The sequence below is a fragment of the Meles meles genome, chromosome 17, assembly GCF_922984935.1.
Source record: "Meles meles chromosome 17, mMelMel3.1 paternal haplotype, whole genome shotgun sequence".
Taxonomy (NCBI): Eukaryota; Metazoa; Chordata; class Mammalia; order Carnivora; family Mustelidae; genus Meles; species Meles meles.
The window spans coordinates 25,555,979-25,577,605 of NC_060082.1; the positions used below are offsets into that span (position 1 = coordinate 25,555,979).

The following is a 21,627-nucleotide window of genomic DNA, read 5'->3' on the forward strand; positions in this document are numbered from 1 at the left end:
TTGCTAGCCACTGATCGGGTCCTTGCTGGCCACCGATGGTCCCAGGGACGGTGTGCCACCCCCGCTCTGCTGCTCCGCAGGACCGGATGATCTCAGAGACCCCATTCAGTGTGACATGTACCCCGTCACTTTGAAGCCCAACAGCAGCTGGGTGCCTGAACCCAGCCTGCCTGCCTCTGGAGGGGGACAAGTCTGCCTGGAGCTAACGGAAGCCCTCAGTCATGACAAGCCATCTGGTCCTCTGCCCACAGCCAGGCAAATGGCGCCCCCCGGAGCACTGCATCGGCACCCAGAGCCCAGGCCGGGCCCCAGCCAGGAGGCCTGGGCTGCTGCTGCTGCTCCTGACGGTGCTTCCCCAACTGGAAAGAGGGTAGGGGTGCCTCTGGCCACAGGCTGGGCTCCTCTGCGGGGACCTGTTGCAGAGCACCAGGGGTTTCTAGCCAGAGACAGTCAGGCTGATGGGGAGGACGGCCGCCGGGAGGCAGAGCAGCCTCAGTCACGGACCCAGTCACTGGCCCGTGAGTGGCCTCTCCGCTCCGCTCTGTGGCAGCCTTGGGTAGGCAAGACCCCTCAGAGGACATCTCGTCCATCCCCCCGCCTCTGCAGGAGCCCGCCTCACACCAGGGCGCAGGAGAATCCCATCGACGATTAAGGGCCCTGGGGAAGAGCCTGACATCCTACAGGCTCTGCCCCTGGATGTGCTTTGGCCTCGGAGGAAAAGAGCTGGTTTCCCATGGAGCCTCAGATGGCTTGAAAGGTGACCCTGATTCCATTGTGCTAAACCTGCTCACGGCTTTATCTCCCTTGAGATCACAGTCATGGATTGTCACCAGCAAGGACCTTCGAGATGACCTCCTGTGACCCCCCCCCTTTGCCTTCAGATACCTCCACGGAGGGGGGCAGTTTTCCCATCCCCTCGCCTTCCCGCAGGCCAGCACGTTGCTCATAATCAGAAGAGTCTACCCTGGTTGCTGGTATGGACTGGTAGGTGTGACTGTCCACTTGTCCCCACCCAGCCCTCCCCTCGTGGCACTCACATTGATCAGGGCCATGATCCAGAAGGCGTATGACACGCGGGTCCCTGCTCTGTCCTGCGGAGGCAGCTTGGAGAATGACTGGTTGGACAAATGCCACACCTCGGCATGGTGCTGGCCCAGGACCCTGGACGCGTGGAACAGGTGACTGCCAGAGGTGCTGTTGGCTGTGCCGTTGGCAGGCAAGCAGTTGGCCTCAGACAGGAAGGGGTCGGCAATCAGGGGGCTCAGCAGAGCACCAAAGCCCACAAAGAAATGAAGGACCTGAGGAGCGAAGAGAAGTGGCAGGGGTAGGGGGGATGGCTCAAGCTTCCTAGCCCATCCCCCACTTTGTGCCCCATCTGGGGAGCCCCTGCCTGGCCCCAGAGTGGGGGAGCAATAGAGAAGCAGGAGAGGTGAGGAGAGATATTCCTCTCCACGACCTTCTTGATCTGGGAGAACTTGGGTGACAGTGGCCATTCTCCTCCCTCCCACTTCCTTCATTCCCAAATCTTTTTTTTTTTTTAAGATTTTATTTATTTATTTGACAGAGAGAGATCACAAGTAGGCAGAGAGGCAGGCAGAGAGAGTGAGAGGGAAGCAGGCTCCCTTCAGAGCAGAGAGCCTGACGTGGAACTCGATCCCAGGACCCTGAGATCATGACCTGAGCCGAAGGCAGCGGCTTAAACCACTGAGCCACCCAGGCGCCCCTTCATTCCCAAATCTTAACCACAACCGGGGGCTGGCCCCATGATAACATCTACCAGCTAACAACACCATAAGGGTGGGGGCTTGATAAAGGGCAGGGCTGGACAGGAAGGGAAATACAGAGAGGGCGAAGGAGTCGAGAAAACAACAAGCCCTCCCGTCTTGCCATCAGAGCACTCTTGGGTTCACAAAGAACCTCTTCTGGGGGGTGCCTAGATTCCCGTGACCTCCCTGCACACGGCGAGCGTGACCGCCTTTGGGAGAGGAGGAGACCCAAGTCCAGAGATCGTGACTGGAAGTGGCCACACTGCACTGAGTCCCCAGGTCTCCTAGCGCATCACCACCCGGCCTAAAGTAAAACACACCTAGCCCCGGGGAGGGGCCCGGGAGAGGTGGCCAGGGCCCAGGGAGCACCCCGTGGCCTCCCACCACCCAGCCCCATGCCCACGAGTGCACTCACCTGGAGGAAGACGGCCGAGTCCTTCTGATAGATCCTCACCAGCTGCATGTTGGCCACGGTGTCGATGCAGCCCATGGCCAGGCCCGCCAGCGCCATGACTGCGGCCAGCACCTGCACGTCTCGGCATAAGGGGATGATGGCAAACACCAGCGAGATGGCCAGCGTGGACGTGAAGAGGGCCCATAACGACTGGGCCAGGCTGCAGGAGCAGAGGCATGAGTCAGGGGAGGGGCCTGGGTTCTTCAAATACAGAGCCCCCTCCTCATCCTCCCCCCCGCCGGGCAGCCTCGGAGAAGCCTCTGGTAGAAGAGGGGAGGGGGCTGCGGAAGAAGCTCTGTCATTAGCTTGGGGCTTGCAGATGCGATGTCCCTTGTGCCCCATCTTCTCGGATTGCAGTCCCTGCCGCACAGAGGCGGCCCTCGATGCGCACTGAATGACGTGTGACTGCTCCTGTTTCACGTACAAGCAGTTTTAAGTTGCTTACGTAGAGGGGCGCCTGGCTGACTCCGTCAGTAGAGTCCTGTGACCCTTGATCTCGGGGTTGTGAGTTCGAGCCCCACGATGGGCGGAAAGAGGACTTAAAAATAAAACCTTTAAAATAATAAATGAATAGTTTACTCATAAACTATTATATACAGAGCTCTTTCTGTCCCTCTCACGGATGTGTGAGGGGCATCTGCTTTGAGCATCCCAAGGTACTGTGCCATATTCGGGGAAACTGGGGGGGGGGTGGGGCCAAGGTGGAACCCAAACCCCTCCCCTCCCCAGCGGGGCTGCAGTGCGCTCTCCCCACACAGGAATGGCCAAAGGGCCCTTCACAGGCGCCAACTAAAACCACCTGAACCAAAGCCCACAGCCAAGGTATTTGGGTAATTTGGCACCTTCCTCCACCCCATCCCCTTGGCCCTTAGGCAGAGATCTTGGCTCTGCAAGTTTCTGGAATGGAGTCCCTGTGGCTGTCCCCAATGAGAGGTATCTGGGAGGTTGACCTTCCTGCAGAGGAGCCCACAACAGGCAGGCTGAGGCCTGTTCCCCTCATTTCTGAGGGGAAGTGAATGGAACACGAGTGAGCGAGTGAATGGTACCTCTTAAGGGCTCTGTCAAGATCACGTTGGTACATCCTACCTAATAACCAGACTCTGAGAAAGGAAGGATATCTAGTGTTTTCTGACCACTCTGAAAGGCTAATGTGGGTGAAGGACATTGGGTAGGAAGAAGGTTCTGGGGACGCCTGGCTGGCTCAGCTGGCAGAACATACTACTCTTGATCTCAGAGTTGTGAGTTCAAGCACCACATGGGGCGTAGAGCTTACTTTAAAAAAAAAGAAGAAGAAGGTTCTGGAACAAAGAGGTTATAAAGGAAAATTTTCAGATTATGGAAAGTTCTGGCAGCTGGATCTGGAGAGGTGGCAGGGGCGTGTGACAAGAAGATTGAGGTTCCAGCACATTAAGTCAAAGAGGGAGGCCCCAGGAGAGCTCTCGGCTATGTCTTTCCCTTGAAGGTCATGCCTCTGACCCCTCTGGCTCTCTGCTACTCCTTTTGGTCCATCTTTGATTACTTCCTTTATCAGAAGGCCTCTGCCGATAGCACTAGTTCATTACTTCCTCTTTTCTTGTTTCCAGGCTGATCTGCTGGGGAGATCACTGATCATGACCCCTGTCTGTTCCCAACTCTGTGTGAGCAGGAAGATGCGGACTCCAGCCATATTTCACCCCAGCCACTAGAAGGAGGCCAGGAGGGTGGTGTCATGGGGAGGGCTGCTCAGGTCTCTCTCGGCCCCCCTTCCCCTGCTAACAGCTTGCGGGGCCCACCGAGCTTCGTGCATTTCTGCTTCTGCAACCGGCCTCAAGTCTCCCTTTGCTCCCTGGCACCCGGTGCAAAGGGGATGCCCATGTCTCCACGGGTGATGAACGCGACAGGCTTCCCATGGTTGCTCACTCTCTCTTTCCTGTTCCTTTGCCTGCACAAGATGAACCCGGCAGCCTCCTGGCTGGCCTGACTTCAGGGATAGCAAGAGGGTCCCCCTCTCCCCCTCCACGATTCTCCCCATTGAGCGTGCACACGGGTTGGGGTGAACTCTCCACCACCTCGCTCACCACTCTGCAGTAAAGTGTGGACGTCAAGGGCAGACTGTCGTGAAGGGAACAGCTGTGGTGGCTGGAACATGAGCCCCCAGGGGTCCCTCTGCGGGCGCTCTGGCAGCTTCAAACCCTTCCTGGGATAACTGCTGGCTCCTGGCTCCGTGGCAAGCTCCCCAAGGCATGTGCGGCAGCCTGTTCGCTGCGGGCCCCGTGCCTGGCACCGCGCTCGGCCCTGAGCTGCTGTTCTATCCAGAGGTGCGGGCTGTTGCCGCCCAGTTGGGAAACGTGCTTGAGGAAGGCTTGCCTTGTCACCCCACACAGGACGACCTGGGGACTTAGTGGAGCCTGATGCGGGAGTTGCAGTACGTGACAGAGAGAGTCAGAGACAGAGACAGAGGCCAGAGATAAAGCCTTAGGTAGGGCTGGGATGACAGTGCAGCAGCAGGAGGCTGCGGAAGGGTGGGGGAAGGGCCACGGTCACGGTGGACTGCCCCGTCTTGGTCTCTCCTCTCCTGCATTTGTACCTTCTCACCTTGTCGTTCTGGAGGACACTTGATGCCCGCAGGAAGATTTTTGTTCCAGGGCTCAGGGAAAGCCAGAAAGGGATGAGAAAACAGAAAGGAGAGGCTGGAGGGAAACTAGCCTGGGAAGGCCCCTTCCTGCATCTCCTGCCAGCCCCTGGGGCATGATTTGAACCTGCCACTTACCAGCTGGGGCTGGGGAGGGCGAAGCCCATCTTGGGCCTGCGATTCCTGGGCACCGGGGGATGGAGACGTGCCCCATTTCCTGGGGACGGCTGTGGCACAGGAAAGCCTGTGTCTCCACCCCAGCAACGGCCTGCCCTCCCCAGCTGCTTCAGCGGGGCTGTGCCTGGGCATTCCAAAACCCAGCCTGAACACATTTCTTGAGAATGGCGTGCTGCTGCCAAGGGAAAAGAAGTCCCAGATACATCTCAGAGCCAGACTGAAGTAGACTAATTGACTTGGTCACTTAATGGTTTTTGGTCAAAGGCCCCTTCCAGGAATGTGGGTAATTGAAAATTATGGAATAATAATGTCAAAACGGCTTTGGCAGCGCAAATGTAGTAGGGCGTATAATCGGACTAGCACACAGAAATGTCCAATCACGATGTTGTGCGCTCGACACGGATAAAATACGTATGTCGACTATACTTTTTTTTTTTAATTGAAAATTAAAAATTTAAAAGAAAAAAAAAAAAGACTGGTCCTCCTAACCCTCCACTTTCCAGCGGCGGCTCGGGGCAAAGCATTTACACACAGTCCCTCTGAGCTTGCAGGGGTGAATACCTAGCCATAGCCCCTCTGAGCTTGCAGGGGTGAATACTTGGCTCCTTTATGAATGTGGACCCTAAGCTCTGTCTCCTGTGGCTGCACGCGCATGCAGTCAGTGTGATCTTACCGTCTTTTGCTTGCTCCCTGGGATCTTTCTCTGGCCACTGGCAGCTCCCTTCCCCAGTGCTCACCTCCTCCCTGGCAGGGGAGTGTGCTCAGCAGCTCCCGGATTCCCGGATTCCCCAGCCGGGCTCCGTCTCTGGTCTCTGTACGGGGCCGGGCCGCAGAGCCTGCTGGTCTGGGATGACCGCGGGAGGTCGGTTTAGGACCTGCCACAGTGGCAGCAAGGACCTACCCCTCATTTTATAAATCAGGAGCCGAGCCCCAACTGGGGAAAAGAGTCAGGATCTGGTTTTCTGACTCCCAATCCAGGTGAAGGCCAGCATTGGGTCATTTGTTGATCCTCCCTCCCCTGGTCCTGGGTTCAGAGGTTAATTCAGGCCAGTGAGAGAGGGAGTCCCACTTCCCTAAGTCCTGGGGAGATGCCGGAAGAGCTCAGAGATTTTAAGGCACCCTTCCAGGAAGTCTTCTTCTCAGGAAGTCTGAGAAAAGGCCAGGTTATTCATTGATGGCTCCACGTGGAAGGTGAAATGGGGAGGGCGAGCCTCATGGTGCCTGCCCCACCAGTCTGCTGTGTGACCTTGAGCAGGCTGCAACCCTGCTGGCCCAGGTGCTCTGCTTTACCCCGAGGATACACGTGATCACCTTGACTTGGCCTTGCCAGGGTGCTGGCTCTGGCCCTCCTGGTTCCGTGATAAGAGGAGGGGCTGCTTGGCTCCCAACCAGGGGAAGGGCTTAAGCAGTAAGACATCAGCCAGCCCAGCCTGCCCTCCACTCCCGCCAGTGGTGAGAAATGCTGCTGAGGACCAGCCCCTTGCCATCGCGACGTGAGGGACCCCAGGCTGGGCACTGCTGTGCCCCAGTCTTGCCTCAGGACATCCCCACCCTGATAATCTTCTTCCTGGAGGAGCCAAGGAAGAGGGGAAGTGCCCGGAACCCAGAAAGAGTCAGAGGCACCCCCAGGTCCTCCCCACGCCGAAAGGAGCCGGCAGCTTCCAAGAGAGGAATGGGGGCTTGGGACAAAAAAAACAGGAGTCAGGGCATCTCCTGGGATCTTGGGCAGGCTGGAGACCAGAGCTCAAGCTGCCCAATGGGGAAGGGACGACCCAGACCGAGGGGGCCAGGAGAAGGCCCCCCTCTAACTGGTCATTCCCACAATGACACCCCAGCCTGCTCAGGGCCCTGTGTTAAGGCTCCGGAGACTCAGAGGGAGCAGCAAGAAAGCCTGTCTCTGGGGCGATCCCAGCTTAAAGCAGGACTCAGGGCCTGTTAGGGCTATCGGGCTGGGGCTGCTTCACCACACCCCTGGCCCGCTGGGGAGCTAGCCTCGCAGGGAGCACTTCCCGGCTTTGGATGGACTTGCAGCTCCGTTTATGCAGAACCCTCTCCTCCAGTTACTCGCATGCATGGTTCCCTCCTGGCCTTCCAGCGTCAGCTCCAATGTCACCTCCTCAGAGCAGCCTTCCCGACCCCCTTGGTAAAAGTAACCTCTCAACTCTGCCACTCTCCAGCCCCACCCTGCTTCCCGTCCTCCGTCCGGTTCACTGACTGGGGCTCCCTGGGAGCAGGGACCTTGTCCATTGTGTTCACCCCTGCAAACGGGGTCTGGCTCGAAAGATACTTGTTGGATGAGTGAATTAAGTGGTGGGATGAGTTTTGAAACCTTTGCATTTCAAAATTCTTTTTTTTTTTAATTTAAGAAACAGAGACAGTGGGGGCGCCTGGGTGGCTCAGTGGGTTAAAGCCTCTGCCTTCGGCTCAGGTCATGATCTCAGGGTCCTGGGATCAAGCCCCGCATAGGGCTCTCTGCTCAGCGGGGAGCCTGCTTCCTCCTCTCTCTCTCTGCCTGCCTCTCTGCCTACTTGTAATCTCTGTCAAATAAATAAATAAAAATCTTTTTTAAAAAATAAATAAAAATCTTAAAAAAAAGAAAGGAAAAAGAAACGGAGACAGGGGTGCCTAGCTGGCTCTGTCAGTGGAGTGTGCAGCTCTTGATCTCAAGGCTGTGGGTTCGGGTCCCACGTGGGGTGTAGAGCTTACTTAAAAAAACAAAATCTTAAAAATTTTTTGAGATAATTTACATACCATAAAATGCATCTCTTCAAAGTATATGATTTGGTGGTTTTTAGCCGTTCAGAGCTGTGACGCCGTCACTACCATCTAAGTTTAGCGCAGTGCCTTCACCTCAGAGAGAAACCCCGTACCCACGGGGCGTCCCTTGTACCATGCCTTTCCCGTATGCTGGGAACCTACCACCCTGCTCTCTGTATCAGTAGATTTTCCCCTTCAGGACTTCCATGGAAATGGAACCATACAGCACGAGGTCTTTTGTGCCTGGCTCCTTCCCCTTAGCATTTTGTTTTCAAGTTTCCCCCATGCTGTAGCGTGCATAAGAGCCTCGTTGCTTTTTCTGGCTGAATACCACTCTGCTGTGTAGGTGTACTACATTTTGTTTGTCCGTCCATCCACTGATGAACATCTGGTCGGCTTCCACTTTTTGGCGATGAGGAATAATGCCGCTATTCCTGTACAAGGTTTTATGTAGACATGTTTTCAGTTCTTTGAGGCATATACCTAGGAGCGGCACTGTGGGGTCGTACGGTAACTCCCAGGCTGAGATGAGTTTCTTTCTTTCTTTCTTACTTTCTTTCTTTTTTTAAAGATTTTACCCATTTTGACAGAGAGAGACACAGTGAGAGAGGGAACACAAGCAGGGGGAGTGGGAGAGGGAGAAGTAGGCTTCCCGCTGAGCAGAGAGCTGGATTTGGGGCTCAATTCCAGGACCCTGGGACCATGACCTGGGCCGAAGGCAGAGGCCCAGTGACTGAGCCACACAGGTGCCCTGTTGAGATGAACTTTTTAAAGCAAGAATCACGTCTGGGGCCAGACCCCCAGGGGCCTCTCAGCCCAGGCTTGCTGCATGCTGAAATGTGGACAAGCTGCTGGAGGGAGAGGAAGAGCCTTTCTAGATGGGAGACCACCCAGGGCTCAGCTCAGAGGATGAAACTAGCTTTTGTATTGTGTTCCAGGTACTTCAGGGGGCCAGCGTCTTGGGGAAGCAGGTTTGACGGTGGCCTGGGAAACCCTTGCATGGAAGGAAGACTGGATTTCATGCAAGGGGCAGGAGGGAGTGAGAGCTGGGTCTGGGGCAGGGCAGGACTTGCAGGAATGGGAAAATTAGAGGTAGAGAAGGAGACAGAGAGTACCGTAGAGGGGAAGAACTCAAGCCTTCAATTAAGAGCGTGCATGCAGGGTAGAGAGGCCAAGGTGAGGCTGGGATAAGGCCAGGGAAGGTCTGAAAGCCATTTACCTACCCTGATGCCTTTGAGATAAAGGGGTCTCCCAAACTGCCCAAGGTGGTTAGACAGGTCCCCAAGAAACCAGGAAGAAAAACCCCTAACCTTTTATCTAAATATCCCTTTCTCTTTCCTATCTGACAAAGCACATACCTATACACCCTGTCAACCGAGTGACTTGATGTCTCTGATTGGCTCCTCGCTCCCGATAAGCAAGAAATTTCTCTCTCTGTCTCTCTTTTTTTAGATTTTTATTTATTTATTTGACACAGAGAGAGAGAGAGAGTACAAGCAGAGGGAGTAGCAGGCAGAGGGAGAAGAAGCAGGCTCCCACTGAGCAAGGAGTCTGATGTGGGGCTCAATCCCAGGACCCCAGGGTCATGACCTGAGCCAAAGGCAAACGCTTAACTGACTGAGCTGGGGGCAGGGGATGAGGAGTGGTGGAGGGTCCTGATCCTACCCTGAGCAGAGAGCTCCTGTCCTGTCCTGTCCGACTCTAACATCCAAGGTTGTTCACATGCAGACCCTCCAATGCATGTCCTTATGGAAGCATCTAGAATCCCTCTTCAGCCCTGGCCCTCAGTCTGGGCCAAGCAGTAGGCAGCTCTTGACTTGAGCTGCCCCGGGCCTCTCGCCTCTCGGGGAGTCTGTCCACAACAGCTGGCTCTAGCCCTGTGTCAAACCAACCCCTCCCCCATGCTCTCGGCCCCTGCCAGCGGGGAGCACTAGCAGGTAATCACTTAAGCTGAAAAGCGTATTTGGGTGGGGGTGGGGTGCTAGCGTCTGAACTTGTAGTGAGGGCCCACGGAGTCAGGCTTTAGTGGCTCGTTTCGGGGCTTTGTTTTGAGAAATTGGGGATTGTGACAAGCTGTCAGGTCCAAGCTGGGTAGTGACTCCCGTGGACACACAAACCACACCTTTCATGCCCACTGAAGTCCACTCTGCTCTTAGCCAAAGGAAAGGGTTCTTACTGACATTTTGTTTTGGGGGCAGGAGGACTGAGGTCCCGAATTTAAATGTGAACTTGAACTGATAGGACTTAATGCCCTCCACCGCACCCTACCCCCACCCTCAGATCCCAGCAGGAAGCCCCAGAGGCCCTGGGTTTCCTTCCCAGGAGTGTCCGCTCAGGAATCCGCAACCCATATGCCTGTGCCTGGAGAGGACAGGGTGTAACTTGGGCCCTACACAGTTCAAGCTGACTGCTCATAAAGCAAGAGCCGTTTCCCACGCATCTGCTTCTAGAGACGAATGCCTGGGTTCAAATTCTAACTTAACAGCTGTGTGGTATGACCTGGGGCAAGTGTCTTGCCCTCTCTGTGCCTCAGCTTCCTTATGCACAAAATAGGGAGAAAATATACTAATCTGTAGGGTTGTGGGGAAGACAAATAAGTCAGTTCAAGTGAGGTACGGAGCACAGTGCCTGGCCTTGAGCGAGAGTTCGGCGAAGTTAGTTATTACTGTTATCAATATCATTTTTCTTTCCCGTGAGCCCCAGGACCCTTTCCACTGCCTGCTCAGAGCTCCTGGTTAGGGAGGGAGCAGTGAGCGAGGTGTGGAGCAAGTGAAGAAGACAGGGCCCAGCTGGGTGTGGATCTCTGTTGTTTTCATAAAACCTGGCCCGACAACCTGCTATTTAGAATAATCTTCATTCCCCCTTCCTGTTCTTTGCACTACCCGAGGTCCTAAAAAATTCCAGGTAAGGGAGCTTTTGTAAGTCAAAATACTTTTTAAAAAGAAAGAAGGAGAAACAGAAAAAACACCCTGCTAGATTTCTAATTAAACCTCGAGGCAGAATCAGGAAGGATCTTGAGATTTTTTTGAAGATTTTCTATATCCCCCATGCATCCAATCTTATATAAAACCCACAGAAAAACCAGCGTACACAAGACTTGCTTCTTCAGAGGAGGATTCTTCCATTTACAAGAGAATTTGATAATGGGGCTAATCACACCCTAATTGGTAATGATTTGTCAGCTGGGTGCCTTAAAGTGGGGTCTATCTATGTGACACCTGCGTTCTCTCCATCAGCTCCAGAAGCAAGATGCATAGGAAAACCCACCCTCAAGTGGAGGAGTGAGCCAAGGGGGGAGAGCAACTGGCCCAGAAAGCATCCCCCCCCCCAGATGTTTCTCTGGGAAAGCCTAACTATGGTTTTGTTCCTGGCCCTCTGCTTGCTTGAGTCCATGCAGTCCAGAAAGCCAGCCAGCCAGAAGCTGGGGCTAGGGAAATCTCCAGCAGTCTCCAGCTTGCAAGTCATCTATTCCCTGCTTTGGGTCTGTTTTCCCAGCTGCACTAGGAGAGCGAATCCTGCTGCCTTTCCAGAGGGCTCTGCGGGGGCGGCCCTGTCCAATTTAAGGCCGGAGATTGAGGCTCTGCAGAGGCATACAAAGGGGCATCTCTGGGGCGGTGGCAGGCGGAAGCCAGAGCTCTGTCCTGGGGCAGAGGCCCGGGAGGAGTAAGGCCGGGTGGGAGAAGTGGGGGGGAGGGGGGCTCCTGGCACCAGAGATGGAGGGTCGCCTTACCAAGATGTGCCTGAGACACTCCACGCCTCCCCAACATGGCCCGACATGGTCAAGTTCTGAGTGTCTCAGAGGCAGAAGGGCTTGGCCTCCAGGGACCAGTGCAGGAACCGCAGTCTCTCAGAAGCAGGACCACACAGGACCCAGCGGCCCCGAGGCCCCCCGGGGGAGAAGGAATAGCGGACTAGCGGTGTGTTCGCTGAACCAGAGCCGAGGCTGTGCGTGGAGCCCGCCCCGGGGAACTCTGTCAAGCAGCAGCCCTCTCTGGCACCTAGCATGGCCCCTGAGGGGACACTCCCACTCCTTCCACCTCACTTCCAATTCCGCCCCCGGCAGCAGGGGCTACTGCCCGAGCTCGGAGCCGCGGAGCAGGAGGGAGACTCTCCCGCCGCCGCCAACTCCATCACCCCTGGCCCCGTGGCGCGCGGGCGGGGCAGCGGGTGAGAGCCGGGTTTTGCGAAGGCAAATAAATAATCCCGAAGTCACCTTCAGTCCCTGGAGAGACTTTTCCGGGGAGAGCTGGGGTGGAGGAGGGAGGCAGCCCTTCAACTAAGGCGGGGCGCGGCTGGCGGCGCGGGGAGGGGTGGTCGTCGCCCGCCCGGAGGCCGGGGCGCCGGGCAGCCTCAGCCCCGCGGGGGCAGGGACGCGGCGGCGGGAAGGGAAGGGGAGGGGAGGAAGGAAAGGACGGGAAGGAAGGGAAAGGAAGGGAAGGGAAGGGTCGGCGCGGCCGTGCCGAGGCGCGGCGGGGGGAGGGAGGTTGGGGGGCTGCGGGGCTCCCGGCGGGCCGGGCACTCACGTCCTCTTGAAGACGCCCCCGAGGGCGCTGCCCAGCAGGAGGCAGAGCTGCTGCGAGAAGAAGACCCAGGAGATCTGGGGCAGCGAGCTGTGCGTCTGGCAGCGCAGGTCCAGCAGCGTGGGCCCCAGGAAGGCGATGCACAGGCCGAAGCTGAAGAAGACACTCCAGTAGGTGAGCGTGGGCTGCAGGTTGCGGCGGAGCAGCCCGGACACGCGGCCGTCGCAGCCCATGGCCCCGGCTGGCGGGCTGGCGGCTGTGGCTCAGCGCGCCGGTGCCCGAGTGCCGCGCCGCCCGCGGGAGGGCCGGCTGGGCCCGGGAGGCCGGCGGCCGGGAGGGAGGGGCGGGGAGGGGCGGCCCAGCGAGGGGCCCCGCCCTCGGGCCGGGGGAGCGAGGGGGGCGCCTGTGCGGCCGGCCCGCACCGCGTGGGGGTCCGCGCCCTCCTCGTGCGGCCCGGGAGCCGGCGTCCCCCCTGCTTCCCGAACCCACGCTCACCCTCCCGGGCTGAGGGAGACCGACCGCCTGCCGCTCTTCGCTCCCACCCCCTCTCCAGCTGCCCGTCCCACCCGCGTCCTTGCGCGGCCCGCCCGGGGGCGGCGGGGCCTGAGCCCCCATTGCAGAGCTGGGCGAACTGAGCCCGAGACGTCCTGGATGTTCGCACAGCCTGGAGGGCCGGCTCTTCCAGCGCTCCGCGTCCGCTCGGGGAGCGACAGTTTCCCCCCAGACTCCAGCCTGGCTTGGGCTCTGCCTTGGAGGAACCCCGGAGCACAGCCCCCTACACTTCGGGGGCTTCACAGATGGACTTCGAGGGTCTGACAGCGCCCCCATCTTTCCCTGGAATAGAAGACAATCACCTACATACATGCTTTTCTTGGGAGAGTATTCATGGCTTTCGTTAGCACCTCGAGAGGGTGAGCACTTGCGACAGAAAACCTTATGAAACATCCCATCTTCACGCCAAGCTCCGCCCGAGAGCTGGTCTTGGCCCGCCACATCTCATGGGGCGCTGAACAGGTGCAGGAGGAGGCAGGATGCAGATGTTCTGTCCGACTCCGTCTCTCTCCTTCTTCCTGGTGGGGAGGGGGCAGGAGGAGAGGGGAAGGAAAGGGCAGAGATCTGGAGGAATCCCATGAGGAATTCCGAAAAAATTCTCTGGGTGTATGGGGTCGGTGAGGAGTTCTGAGGAAAATTCCTGGGGTTTTTTTTGGTTTGTTTTATTATTATCTTTTTTAATGCTGGAAAACCCCGGATGGGGTTGTGGGGGGAGAGGTGTTAGTCTCCAGACCCGCAGTTCTTGGAGGAGCCTGCGGCTGACATGGCCTGTGCCTCCCCCCAGGTGGCCATGGAACTGACAAGTCCTGCTTGGACCAGCTTCTGGGGGAGCCAGGGTTCCTGCGTTGGCCTCTGGAGGCAGAGCAATAAGTTCCAGACTGTCACCTCTGCTCAGGTGTTCTAGGGGTGGCAGAAGCTGTGACATCATGGCCACTGGCCCTCTAGGGGGACCAGAGCTGAAGCGGCTGAGGAGGTGGGAGGGTGGGTGCTCTCATGACAACGTGGCCTGAGGACAGGTAACCAACTTCTCCCGCAGGCACTGGTTGTCTCTCACAGCCACGCTGGCTCCCGCATCTGCTCCATCTGCCGTAGACTCTGAGCGCCTGGGAGCAGAGCCTCAGGATCTTTGTGGCTTGGTGGTTTTGGAGGTAATGAGAATTATTTATTCAGTGGTGCTAAGTGAGTCTACACAGTATTTGTGATTCAATTAGAAGTTATCCTCTGCGGGGCGCCTGGGTGGCTCAGTGGGTTAAGCCTCTGCCTTTGGCTCAGGTCATGATCTCTGGGTCCTGGGATCGAGACCAACCCGCCCCCCCCACCCCCACCCCTGCCTGCCTCTCTGCCTACTTGTGATTTCTGTCTGTCAAATAAATAAATAAAATCTTTATTTAAAAAAAAAAGTTCTTCTGGAAAACAAAACCAAAAATAAATCATAACGACAAGCATTTGATTAGGTCCTCTCTGCCATTCTCACAGACTTCTAAAACCATAGAAGGTCAAAGCTGGAAGGAACAATCTCCAACTTGAGTCTCCTATTCCCGCCCCATCATAGCTGGTAAGAGCTTGTCAGTCCTGTTCTTGACTGAGCCCTCTTACTGTTCTGGGCCTTACCTATCATTTCCGGCGGGTCCCTTCCACTGTGAGTCAGCTCCAGTTGCAAGGAAGGGTTTGGAACTCAACTGAAATGCCCCTCCCTGTGGCTCCCCCCAGCCACCCACAGGACAAGGCTAATGGCTCTGGGCATGTTAATCCTTCATGCATATGACCTTGTCCCAGCACTTGGCCTCTTCAGCCCAAACAAAATGTTTTCATAATTTCCTTAGATGTACTCCCTAGATACATCACCCTACTGGTTCAGCTCCTCTAGCCACAGTCGCCATGACCCTTGTACAGTGAGGCAGCCCAGCGTGTCTGGGGTGCTCGAAGCATTCTATAGCTTGATCTGGGTGGTGGTTAACAGATATAAACATACATAAAAACTCATTCACGTACAAACATATGTACACTTAGGATTTGTGTCTTATATTGTAAGCAAGTTATGGTTTGATTAAATAGTGAAAAGTAAAAATAAGTAAGCAAAAACAAAGTGAGAACTGTCGGTGAACACAATATCCAGCCTCCTTAGAGTTGAAGCCTGCCTTCCTTCTTCCTTTCCTTTCCTTTCTTTCCCTTTCCTTTCGGCGTGCAGGGCCCCTGAGCTGGGACAAGCAGGCAGGGAAGCCGGCGCAGCTGTGAGGTTCTTTCTGTCGTGGGGGTGCTTTGAGAGCCCGCAGAGGGAAGCATCTCATCTTGCCTGGGAAGGCTTCCTTACTGGACTGTTGTGGAAGGAGGAATATGGGAAAAGGTTTTGCTTAATCTCTCTTCTTATTCTTCTTTGTCTCTATTTTTCGGTATCATCATCTTGTCTACCTTCTTCAAGAAACTTCTCTGAAAAAATCCTACCCAATCCCCGAATTCCAGTAAGCCCCCGAACCCCTCCTGGCCCCCTATAATCTTCAGGGTCAGCTGTTACACCCAGGGACTGCCGGCTTCCTCTTCCTGCCACCCTGCCTCCCCTGCAGCCGGTTAAACGGTGAGTTCTTAAGGGCTGGAACTGTATTTACCATATTATATTGTATTTGCCAACTCTCCCCACCCACACCCAGGTGCCTCACAGAGCACCTTGCAGATAGCAGGTCCCGGATAAGTAGCTGGGTACTGAATTATTTGCACATTGCCCTTATAATTATTTTTGGTTTTTCATCTACATATCTTATCTCCCAATGGTAACAAGTCCCCTAAGGACAGAAGCTGTCCTCTCTTTCTTCTGAGTCCACTGTCCAAATGTCTAGCCCTCGCTGGGCACCTTGGGGTCGTTCTTCAATTTTAACGACAAAACCTTGGGTGATCCCTTAGTCACTCTCAGAATTCCTCCCGCGTGCATTGGAAGGAAATTATCCCCATCCCTCACTAGCTGTGGAAAGCAGTTTGAGACCCCAAAATACGGAAAGATGGACTAGATTGGCAGAAAAGATCTATGGGAGTGAAGGGTCCTCAGGCACTTGCCGACTGCAATTTATTTGCCTCAAGGGTCACCTCCTCTGGGAAGCTTTCCCTGACCTTCCTAGGGTCCTTACTTGGGGCTCCATCCTAAATCACTGCTACACGTCTGTGCAGTGCCTCTCCTCCAAGGAAGGGCCATGAGCTTGGCTCTTCACTGAGTGCCAGGACTGGCTCTTTGGTGAGAGCTGTTCGCCCTCTCCTGCCTCCCTGACTCCCGCTTCCACCTGGATGTTGATAAGCAATCCATCAGCCACCTGGGATCAAGCCCTGCATCTGGGCTCCCAGCTGGGAGCCTGCTTCTTCTCCCTCTCCCTCGCAACTTCCCCCCATACCGCTGTGCTCCCCCCCCAAATAAATAAAATCTTTTAAAAAAGAATGTATAAAAGGAAAAGTTTTGATGATCACAGCCTAGAGGGTTTCACCTGGACTTGGACCTGATTTCCCATTTGGCAGGATCCTCTGTGACTGTGGGCCTGCTTTGGGTCCCCAGGACCCTCTGATCTCTGCTTCCCACACTCGGAGGAAGGCAGGCAGGAGCAGCATTAGAAGTCTCTAGTTCAAGGTCACTAAGCACATCTGCTGTTCCTCTGGCCATTGGGGAATGAGGCCGCCCCTCCCCTGCTTCTGGATTTATCTTCGCAGCCCCCGCATCAACTCCTTGCTGGCCAGAGTGTGCAGAGTGGATTGGCAGGCTCGGTCTGGGCTCGGCACTGGGGGTGGGGGGAGTTGCAGACAGCTTGGTGCCAAGGACTGTATCCAGATGACCCGGCCACCTTACCCCACACGAATGCCAACAGCAGAGATGGGTATGTGTATGAAAATCTCCTTTGCCAACTATCTGGATGCACCGAGTTATCAGCCTGTGTGTGGGGGGTGGTGACTAAAGGTGCCAGGAGGGACCAGGAGAGACAGGATTGGGGAGATGGCCCAGGAGCCTCTTAAGAATGAGACTGGTGGCCACATGCATCCTGGAGAGAATAGTGGTGGTGCTGAATGTGTGTTAGTGGTTAACGGGGCTAACTGAAGCTGGCCTCACGTTGAGGGTCAGAAGGACCCTCTGAAATGATCCTTCCACCCAGACACCCAATCCCACTTACAGCACTGCCCAGGGAGCCACTGGGCCTCAGCTTTAGCATGCCTGGGCTCGGAGTCAAGCTGTGAGATGTGTGCAAAACTGAGCCTTGGTTTCCTCCTCTCTTAAAATGGGGGGAATGAGGGCACCTGGCTGGCTCAGCCAGTAGAGCAGGAGACTCTCGATCTTAGGGTCGTGAGTTCAAGCCCATGCTGGGTACAGAGCTTACTTAAAAGAAAAAAGAAAATGGGGAGGATAATACCTCCCTTACTGTGAGAAAGTGTAGACAGGGGGTGATACAGAAGCTGGTGTACCAGGCTCAATGATTTCTCCTCCTCGTCCTCGTCCTCCTTCCCAACAACAGCACAAATCGCTCTCCTGGTCTATACACTAGCACAGGGGCTAGCGAAGTATGTCCCCGGACCAGCAGCATCAGGATGTCCTGGGAACCCATTAGATATGAAGATCCTTGGGGCGCCTCGCTGGCTCGGGTGGTTAAGCCTCCAACTCTTGATTTTGGCTTAGGTCACGATCTCAGAGTCATGAGATCGAGCCCTGCATCAGGGCTTTGCCCTGGGCGTGGAGCCTGCTTAAGATTTTCTCTGTCTCTCTTCCTCTGCTCTGCCCCCCCAACAGCCGCTTACCCTCTCTCTTAAAAAAAAAAAAAAAAAAAAAAAAAAAAAGTAAGAAAGAAATGAAGATTCTGTAGGGGTTCCTGGCTGGCTCAGTCAGTAGAGCCTGTGACTCTTGGTCTCAAGGTTGTCAGTTTGTGCCCACATTGGCAGAGATTATTTAAAAACAATACTTTAAGGGGCACCCAGGCGGCTCAGTCATTAAGCATCTGCCAGGTCCTGGGTCCTGGGATCGAGCCCCACATCGGGCTCCCTGCTCAGCCGGAAGCCTGCTTCTCCTCCCACTCCCCCTGCTTGTGTTCCCTCTCTCGCTCTGTCTCTCTTCTCAAATAAATAAATAAATAAAATCTTTTAAAAAGAGAGAGAGAGAGAGAAAGAAATGTAGATTCTCAGTCCTGCCCCAGACCAGCTGGTCAGAAATAATCTGTTTCAGTAAAACCCTCCAGAGGACTCGGCGGCAGCTACAGTGAGCGAATGACTGCTTTAGAGCCACAAAGGAGAACTCGAATTCCCACTCTACAGAGAGCCATTCACTATTTGAAGACATTCCTCATGTTCTCCCTTGACAAGTTTCATTGTCCCCAGCAACATCCTCTCCACTTCCTTCAGCCATCCCTCAGTGGCCATAGATTCCAGACCCCTTGCGATGCTTTTCTGCGATCATGTCATGCTCTGATTTTTAGCGACCTTCATAAAAATGGGGTCTCCCAGCACTCTACTCTGCTCCGAGTGGTCTAAACTGTACTGAGGACAATGGGCTTGCTGCCTCCTCTTTTCTGGCAACTTTGATGGCTTTATCGAGTGGCCACTCTGTGCTAAGCATACGACATACAGTGACTTTTTGTTTACATTTTTCGAAGTAGACTCTGTGCCCAGCATGGGGCTCAAACGCATAACCCTGAGATCGAGCATCACATGTTCTGCCGACTGAGTCAACCAGGCACCCCTTGTTTACTTTACCTTTTTTTTTTAAATAGAGGTCAAACTTATGTAGATTAAAATATGCAAGGCTTAAATAAACAAACTGAATTTTTATATGTGTACATACCCAGATCAAGATACAGAGTATTTCCAGCACCCACCCCGGAAACGGTAATGGCCCTGCTCAATATTATGTCTGTGAGAGTGTAAGTTCGTTATTCTTCATTGCTGTGCCATATTCCGCCATATACATACACGCAATTTATTTGCATACAGTTTTATGGCATACAAAGTTATGTACACGAATTTACTTATCCCATCTGCTATTGATGGACATTCATGTTGTTTCCAGTTTGGAGCTACTGTAAATAGGGCTGCTGTGAGCATTCATGACTTGTCTTTTTGGGGAAGGAAACACTCGGTCTGTTGAGGATTTGCTCAGAAGTGGAGGTGCGAGGTCATGGGCTTGGTATAGCGTAGGCAATGCTGCCAAGCAGTTACCCATGGGGTTGTACCAGCAGACACTCCTTTGGGGTTCCTTTCTCTCCACGTCCTTGTCACCAGTCACCTTCACTTTAATCCTCATGTTGGAAGCCACTAGTTTCTTAGTTGTTGTTGTTGTTTTTAAGATTTTATTTATTTGACAGAGAGAGAGAGATCACACGTAGGCAGACAGAGGGGGAGGGGGAAGCAGGCTCCCCACGGAGCAGAGAGCCCGATGTGGGTGGGGCTTGATTCCAGGACCCTGGGATCATGACCTGAGCTGAAGGCAGAGGCTCAACTCACTGAGCCACCCAGGTGCCCCTTTTAAGGGTTTCCATCTGCATTTCTCTAATAAGAGTTACCGTTCAATATCTTATATACCTTTTGGTCACTTACACATGTTCTTTTGTGAAATGTCCCTTCGAGTCTTCTGTCTACCTTTTTTTTTTTTTTTTAAGATTTATATTTTCATTTTAGAGAGAGAGAGAGAGAGAGAGAAAGGAGGGTGAGGAGTGGGGCAAAGAGAGAGGGCAAGAGAGAGAATCTTATGCAGGCTCCATGCCCAGCACAGAGCCCCACATGGGGCTTGATCCCATGGCCCTGAGATCATGACATGATCTGAAATCAAGAGTTGGTCACTTAACCAACTGAGCCACCCATGGGCCCCACGTCCTCTGCCGACTTTGAACATTGAGTTGTCTGTCCTTAAAAATATTATTGAGGAGTTTTATTATATTCTAGATAGAAGTCCTCTCTCACGTATATTATAAATATCTTCTCCTCGTCTGCACCTACATTATCTTTAATCTTCACAATGATTATTTTAAAACAATACCTTAAGGGGCACCCGGGCGGCTCAGTCATTAAGTGTCTGCCAGGTCCTGGGATGGAGCCCCACATCGGGCTCAATGAGGCAGGCATTATTATCTCTTTCTTATGGATGAGGAAACTGAGGCTCAAGAAGGCAGAGTAACTTGCCCAGAGCCACACAGCTAGAACATATCGCAGCTGAATTTTTGAGCCCACTCCAAAGTCTGGACCCTCCCCATGACGCCATCTGCCTCTCACATTCGACTCCTACTTATACACCCAAGACTGGTGTGCAGGCTTAGAGCTGGTGACATCTTCCCCTAGGAACTGCTATTTTTTTTTTTTTTTTAGATTTTATTTATTTATTTGTCAGAGAGAGAGAGAGTACAAGCAGGGGGAACAGCAGGCAGAGGGAGAAGCAGCCTCGCTACTGAGCAAGGTGTCGGGAAGAAGGACTCGATCCCAGGACTCGGGAATCATGATCTGAGTGGAAGGCCGACTGAGCCACCCAGGCGCGCTACCCCCCCAGAACTGCAGTTGTCGAAACGCAGTTGACTTATGGAAGTCCTATGCAGTATAGCACTTGGTCTATGTGGAATAATAGAAGAATCTGGACGTGGGAGCAGGACAGACCAGCACTATGTTCTGGCCCCGCACTCGACTGTCATCTCCGCCCTCAACGTTGTCAGCCCAATTCTCTTAAACTGCAAAATAGCATATCCTTGCAGTGTGGCGGTGGGAAGAAATGAGAGCACACTTGAGCCTCTGGTAGAACACGGAGTTCGGTGCCGCCTACATTTTTAGTTGTCTTCCCCTACCCTGAGCCTCATGTAATTTCCATTTGGGTTTCTCTTCCCTGCCTGCACACTATGGATCCCAGTTCAGCCGTGCCGCAGAAGGGCCATTCCTCCAGCTGTCCCAGAGCAAGGATGGCCCCTCACATTCATAACGGATGGTGACTAACTGTCATCCAACTCATTGAGAAAAATATTGAACACATGTCCCATTCTCCACCCTCCTAATTAACCTTTCATTCGGAACTCAGGTGAGCTAGTCATCCTGTGGGGAGCTCCCCACACCCCTATTGCTACCTAAGGGGTCTGCCTGTGTTCCCTCCATCTCCTCTTACCACACTTCCTTGTGATCACCAGCTGGGGTGTCCTTAACGCGGATCAGATGTCTGCGCCCCAAGGATGGAGATTGGGTCACACATTAATCCTTCTATCTCAGGTGCACGGCCAAACACCTACCTGGTGAACAGCAGACATTCAGGAAATAGGAGTGTGTGAATTTCAAGTTTCATTACTAGAAACTTGAACTTACAAATAAGCTCTGAGGCAAGAAATAATATTTGTGGAGGGTTTGGTGAGGGAAGTACATTTCATCTATTAGTCATTCTCAGACCTGGCTGTGGGTCAGAATCACCTGGAAACTAAAGACAGTCAGCTTCTCTGGTTGATGGGGTCCTGTACTGGTATTTTGCCGAAGCTCCTGGGGATTTTCTCATGTGCAGCCAAGGTTGGAATCCACTGCTCCAGAGAATGGACATTTTGCCCTTGGAGAATTGCTCGCATACCCTGGCAGAGCATTTAGGGCCCGAGTTAAAGTGCCCTTGTTGAATTCTACCGGGGCTTTCTGCCTAGCTGGAGCGAGCCTACGATGGATTACTGCAGTTACGGTGGGAATGTTGCTGCCTACGGATCCCTATAGGAAGATGCCCAGGAGAGATTCCTGCCGGGCATCCGTACCAAGAAAAACTGTGATCCTCCTGAATATCCAGTTCTTTTTTATCTTGTGGATGCTGGGAATTATTTAATTAACATCCTTTCC

The 21,627-nt window shown here is 54.1% G+C and overlaps 1 protein-coding gene and 1 long non-coding RNA gene across 2 annotated transcripts in view; one reads left to right on the forward strand and one right to left on the reverse strand.

The window, feature by feature from the left end:
* MFSD4A (major facilitator superfamily domain containing 4A) overlaps positions 1–12,822 on the reverse strand; it is a 30,286-nt gene extending 17,464 nt beyond the window's left edge. Inside the window, exons 1-3 of the mRNA XM_045983145.1 lie at positions 12,289–12,822; positions 2,182–2,380; positions 1,038–1,298 (exon numbers count right to left, since the gene is read on the reverse strand). Coding sequence (XP_045839101.1) covers positions 1,038–1,298; positions 2,182–2,380; positions 12,289–12,518 — 690 coding nt within the window. The 5' untranslated portion in view covers positions 12,519–12,822. The remainder of the gene's footprint in view (positions 1–1,037; positions 1,299–2,181; positions 2,381–12,288) is intronic.
* Positions 12,382–16,187, forward strand: LOC123928084. Its single transcript, XR_006815602.1, has 7 exons — positions 12,382–12,459; positions 12,839–13,196; positions 13,622–13,732; positions 13,874–13,985; positions 14,314–14,392; positions 15,337–15,409; positions 15,907–16,187. It is a non-coding gene; the product is annotated as an uncharacterized LOC123928084 (long non-coding RNA).
* The last annotated feature ends 5,440 nt before the right edge of the window (positions 16,188–21,627 follow it).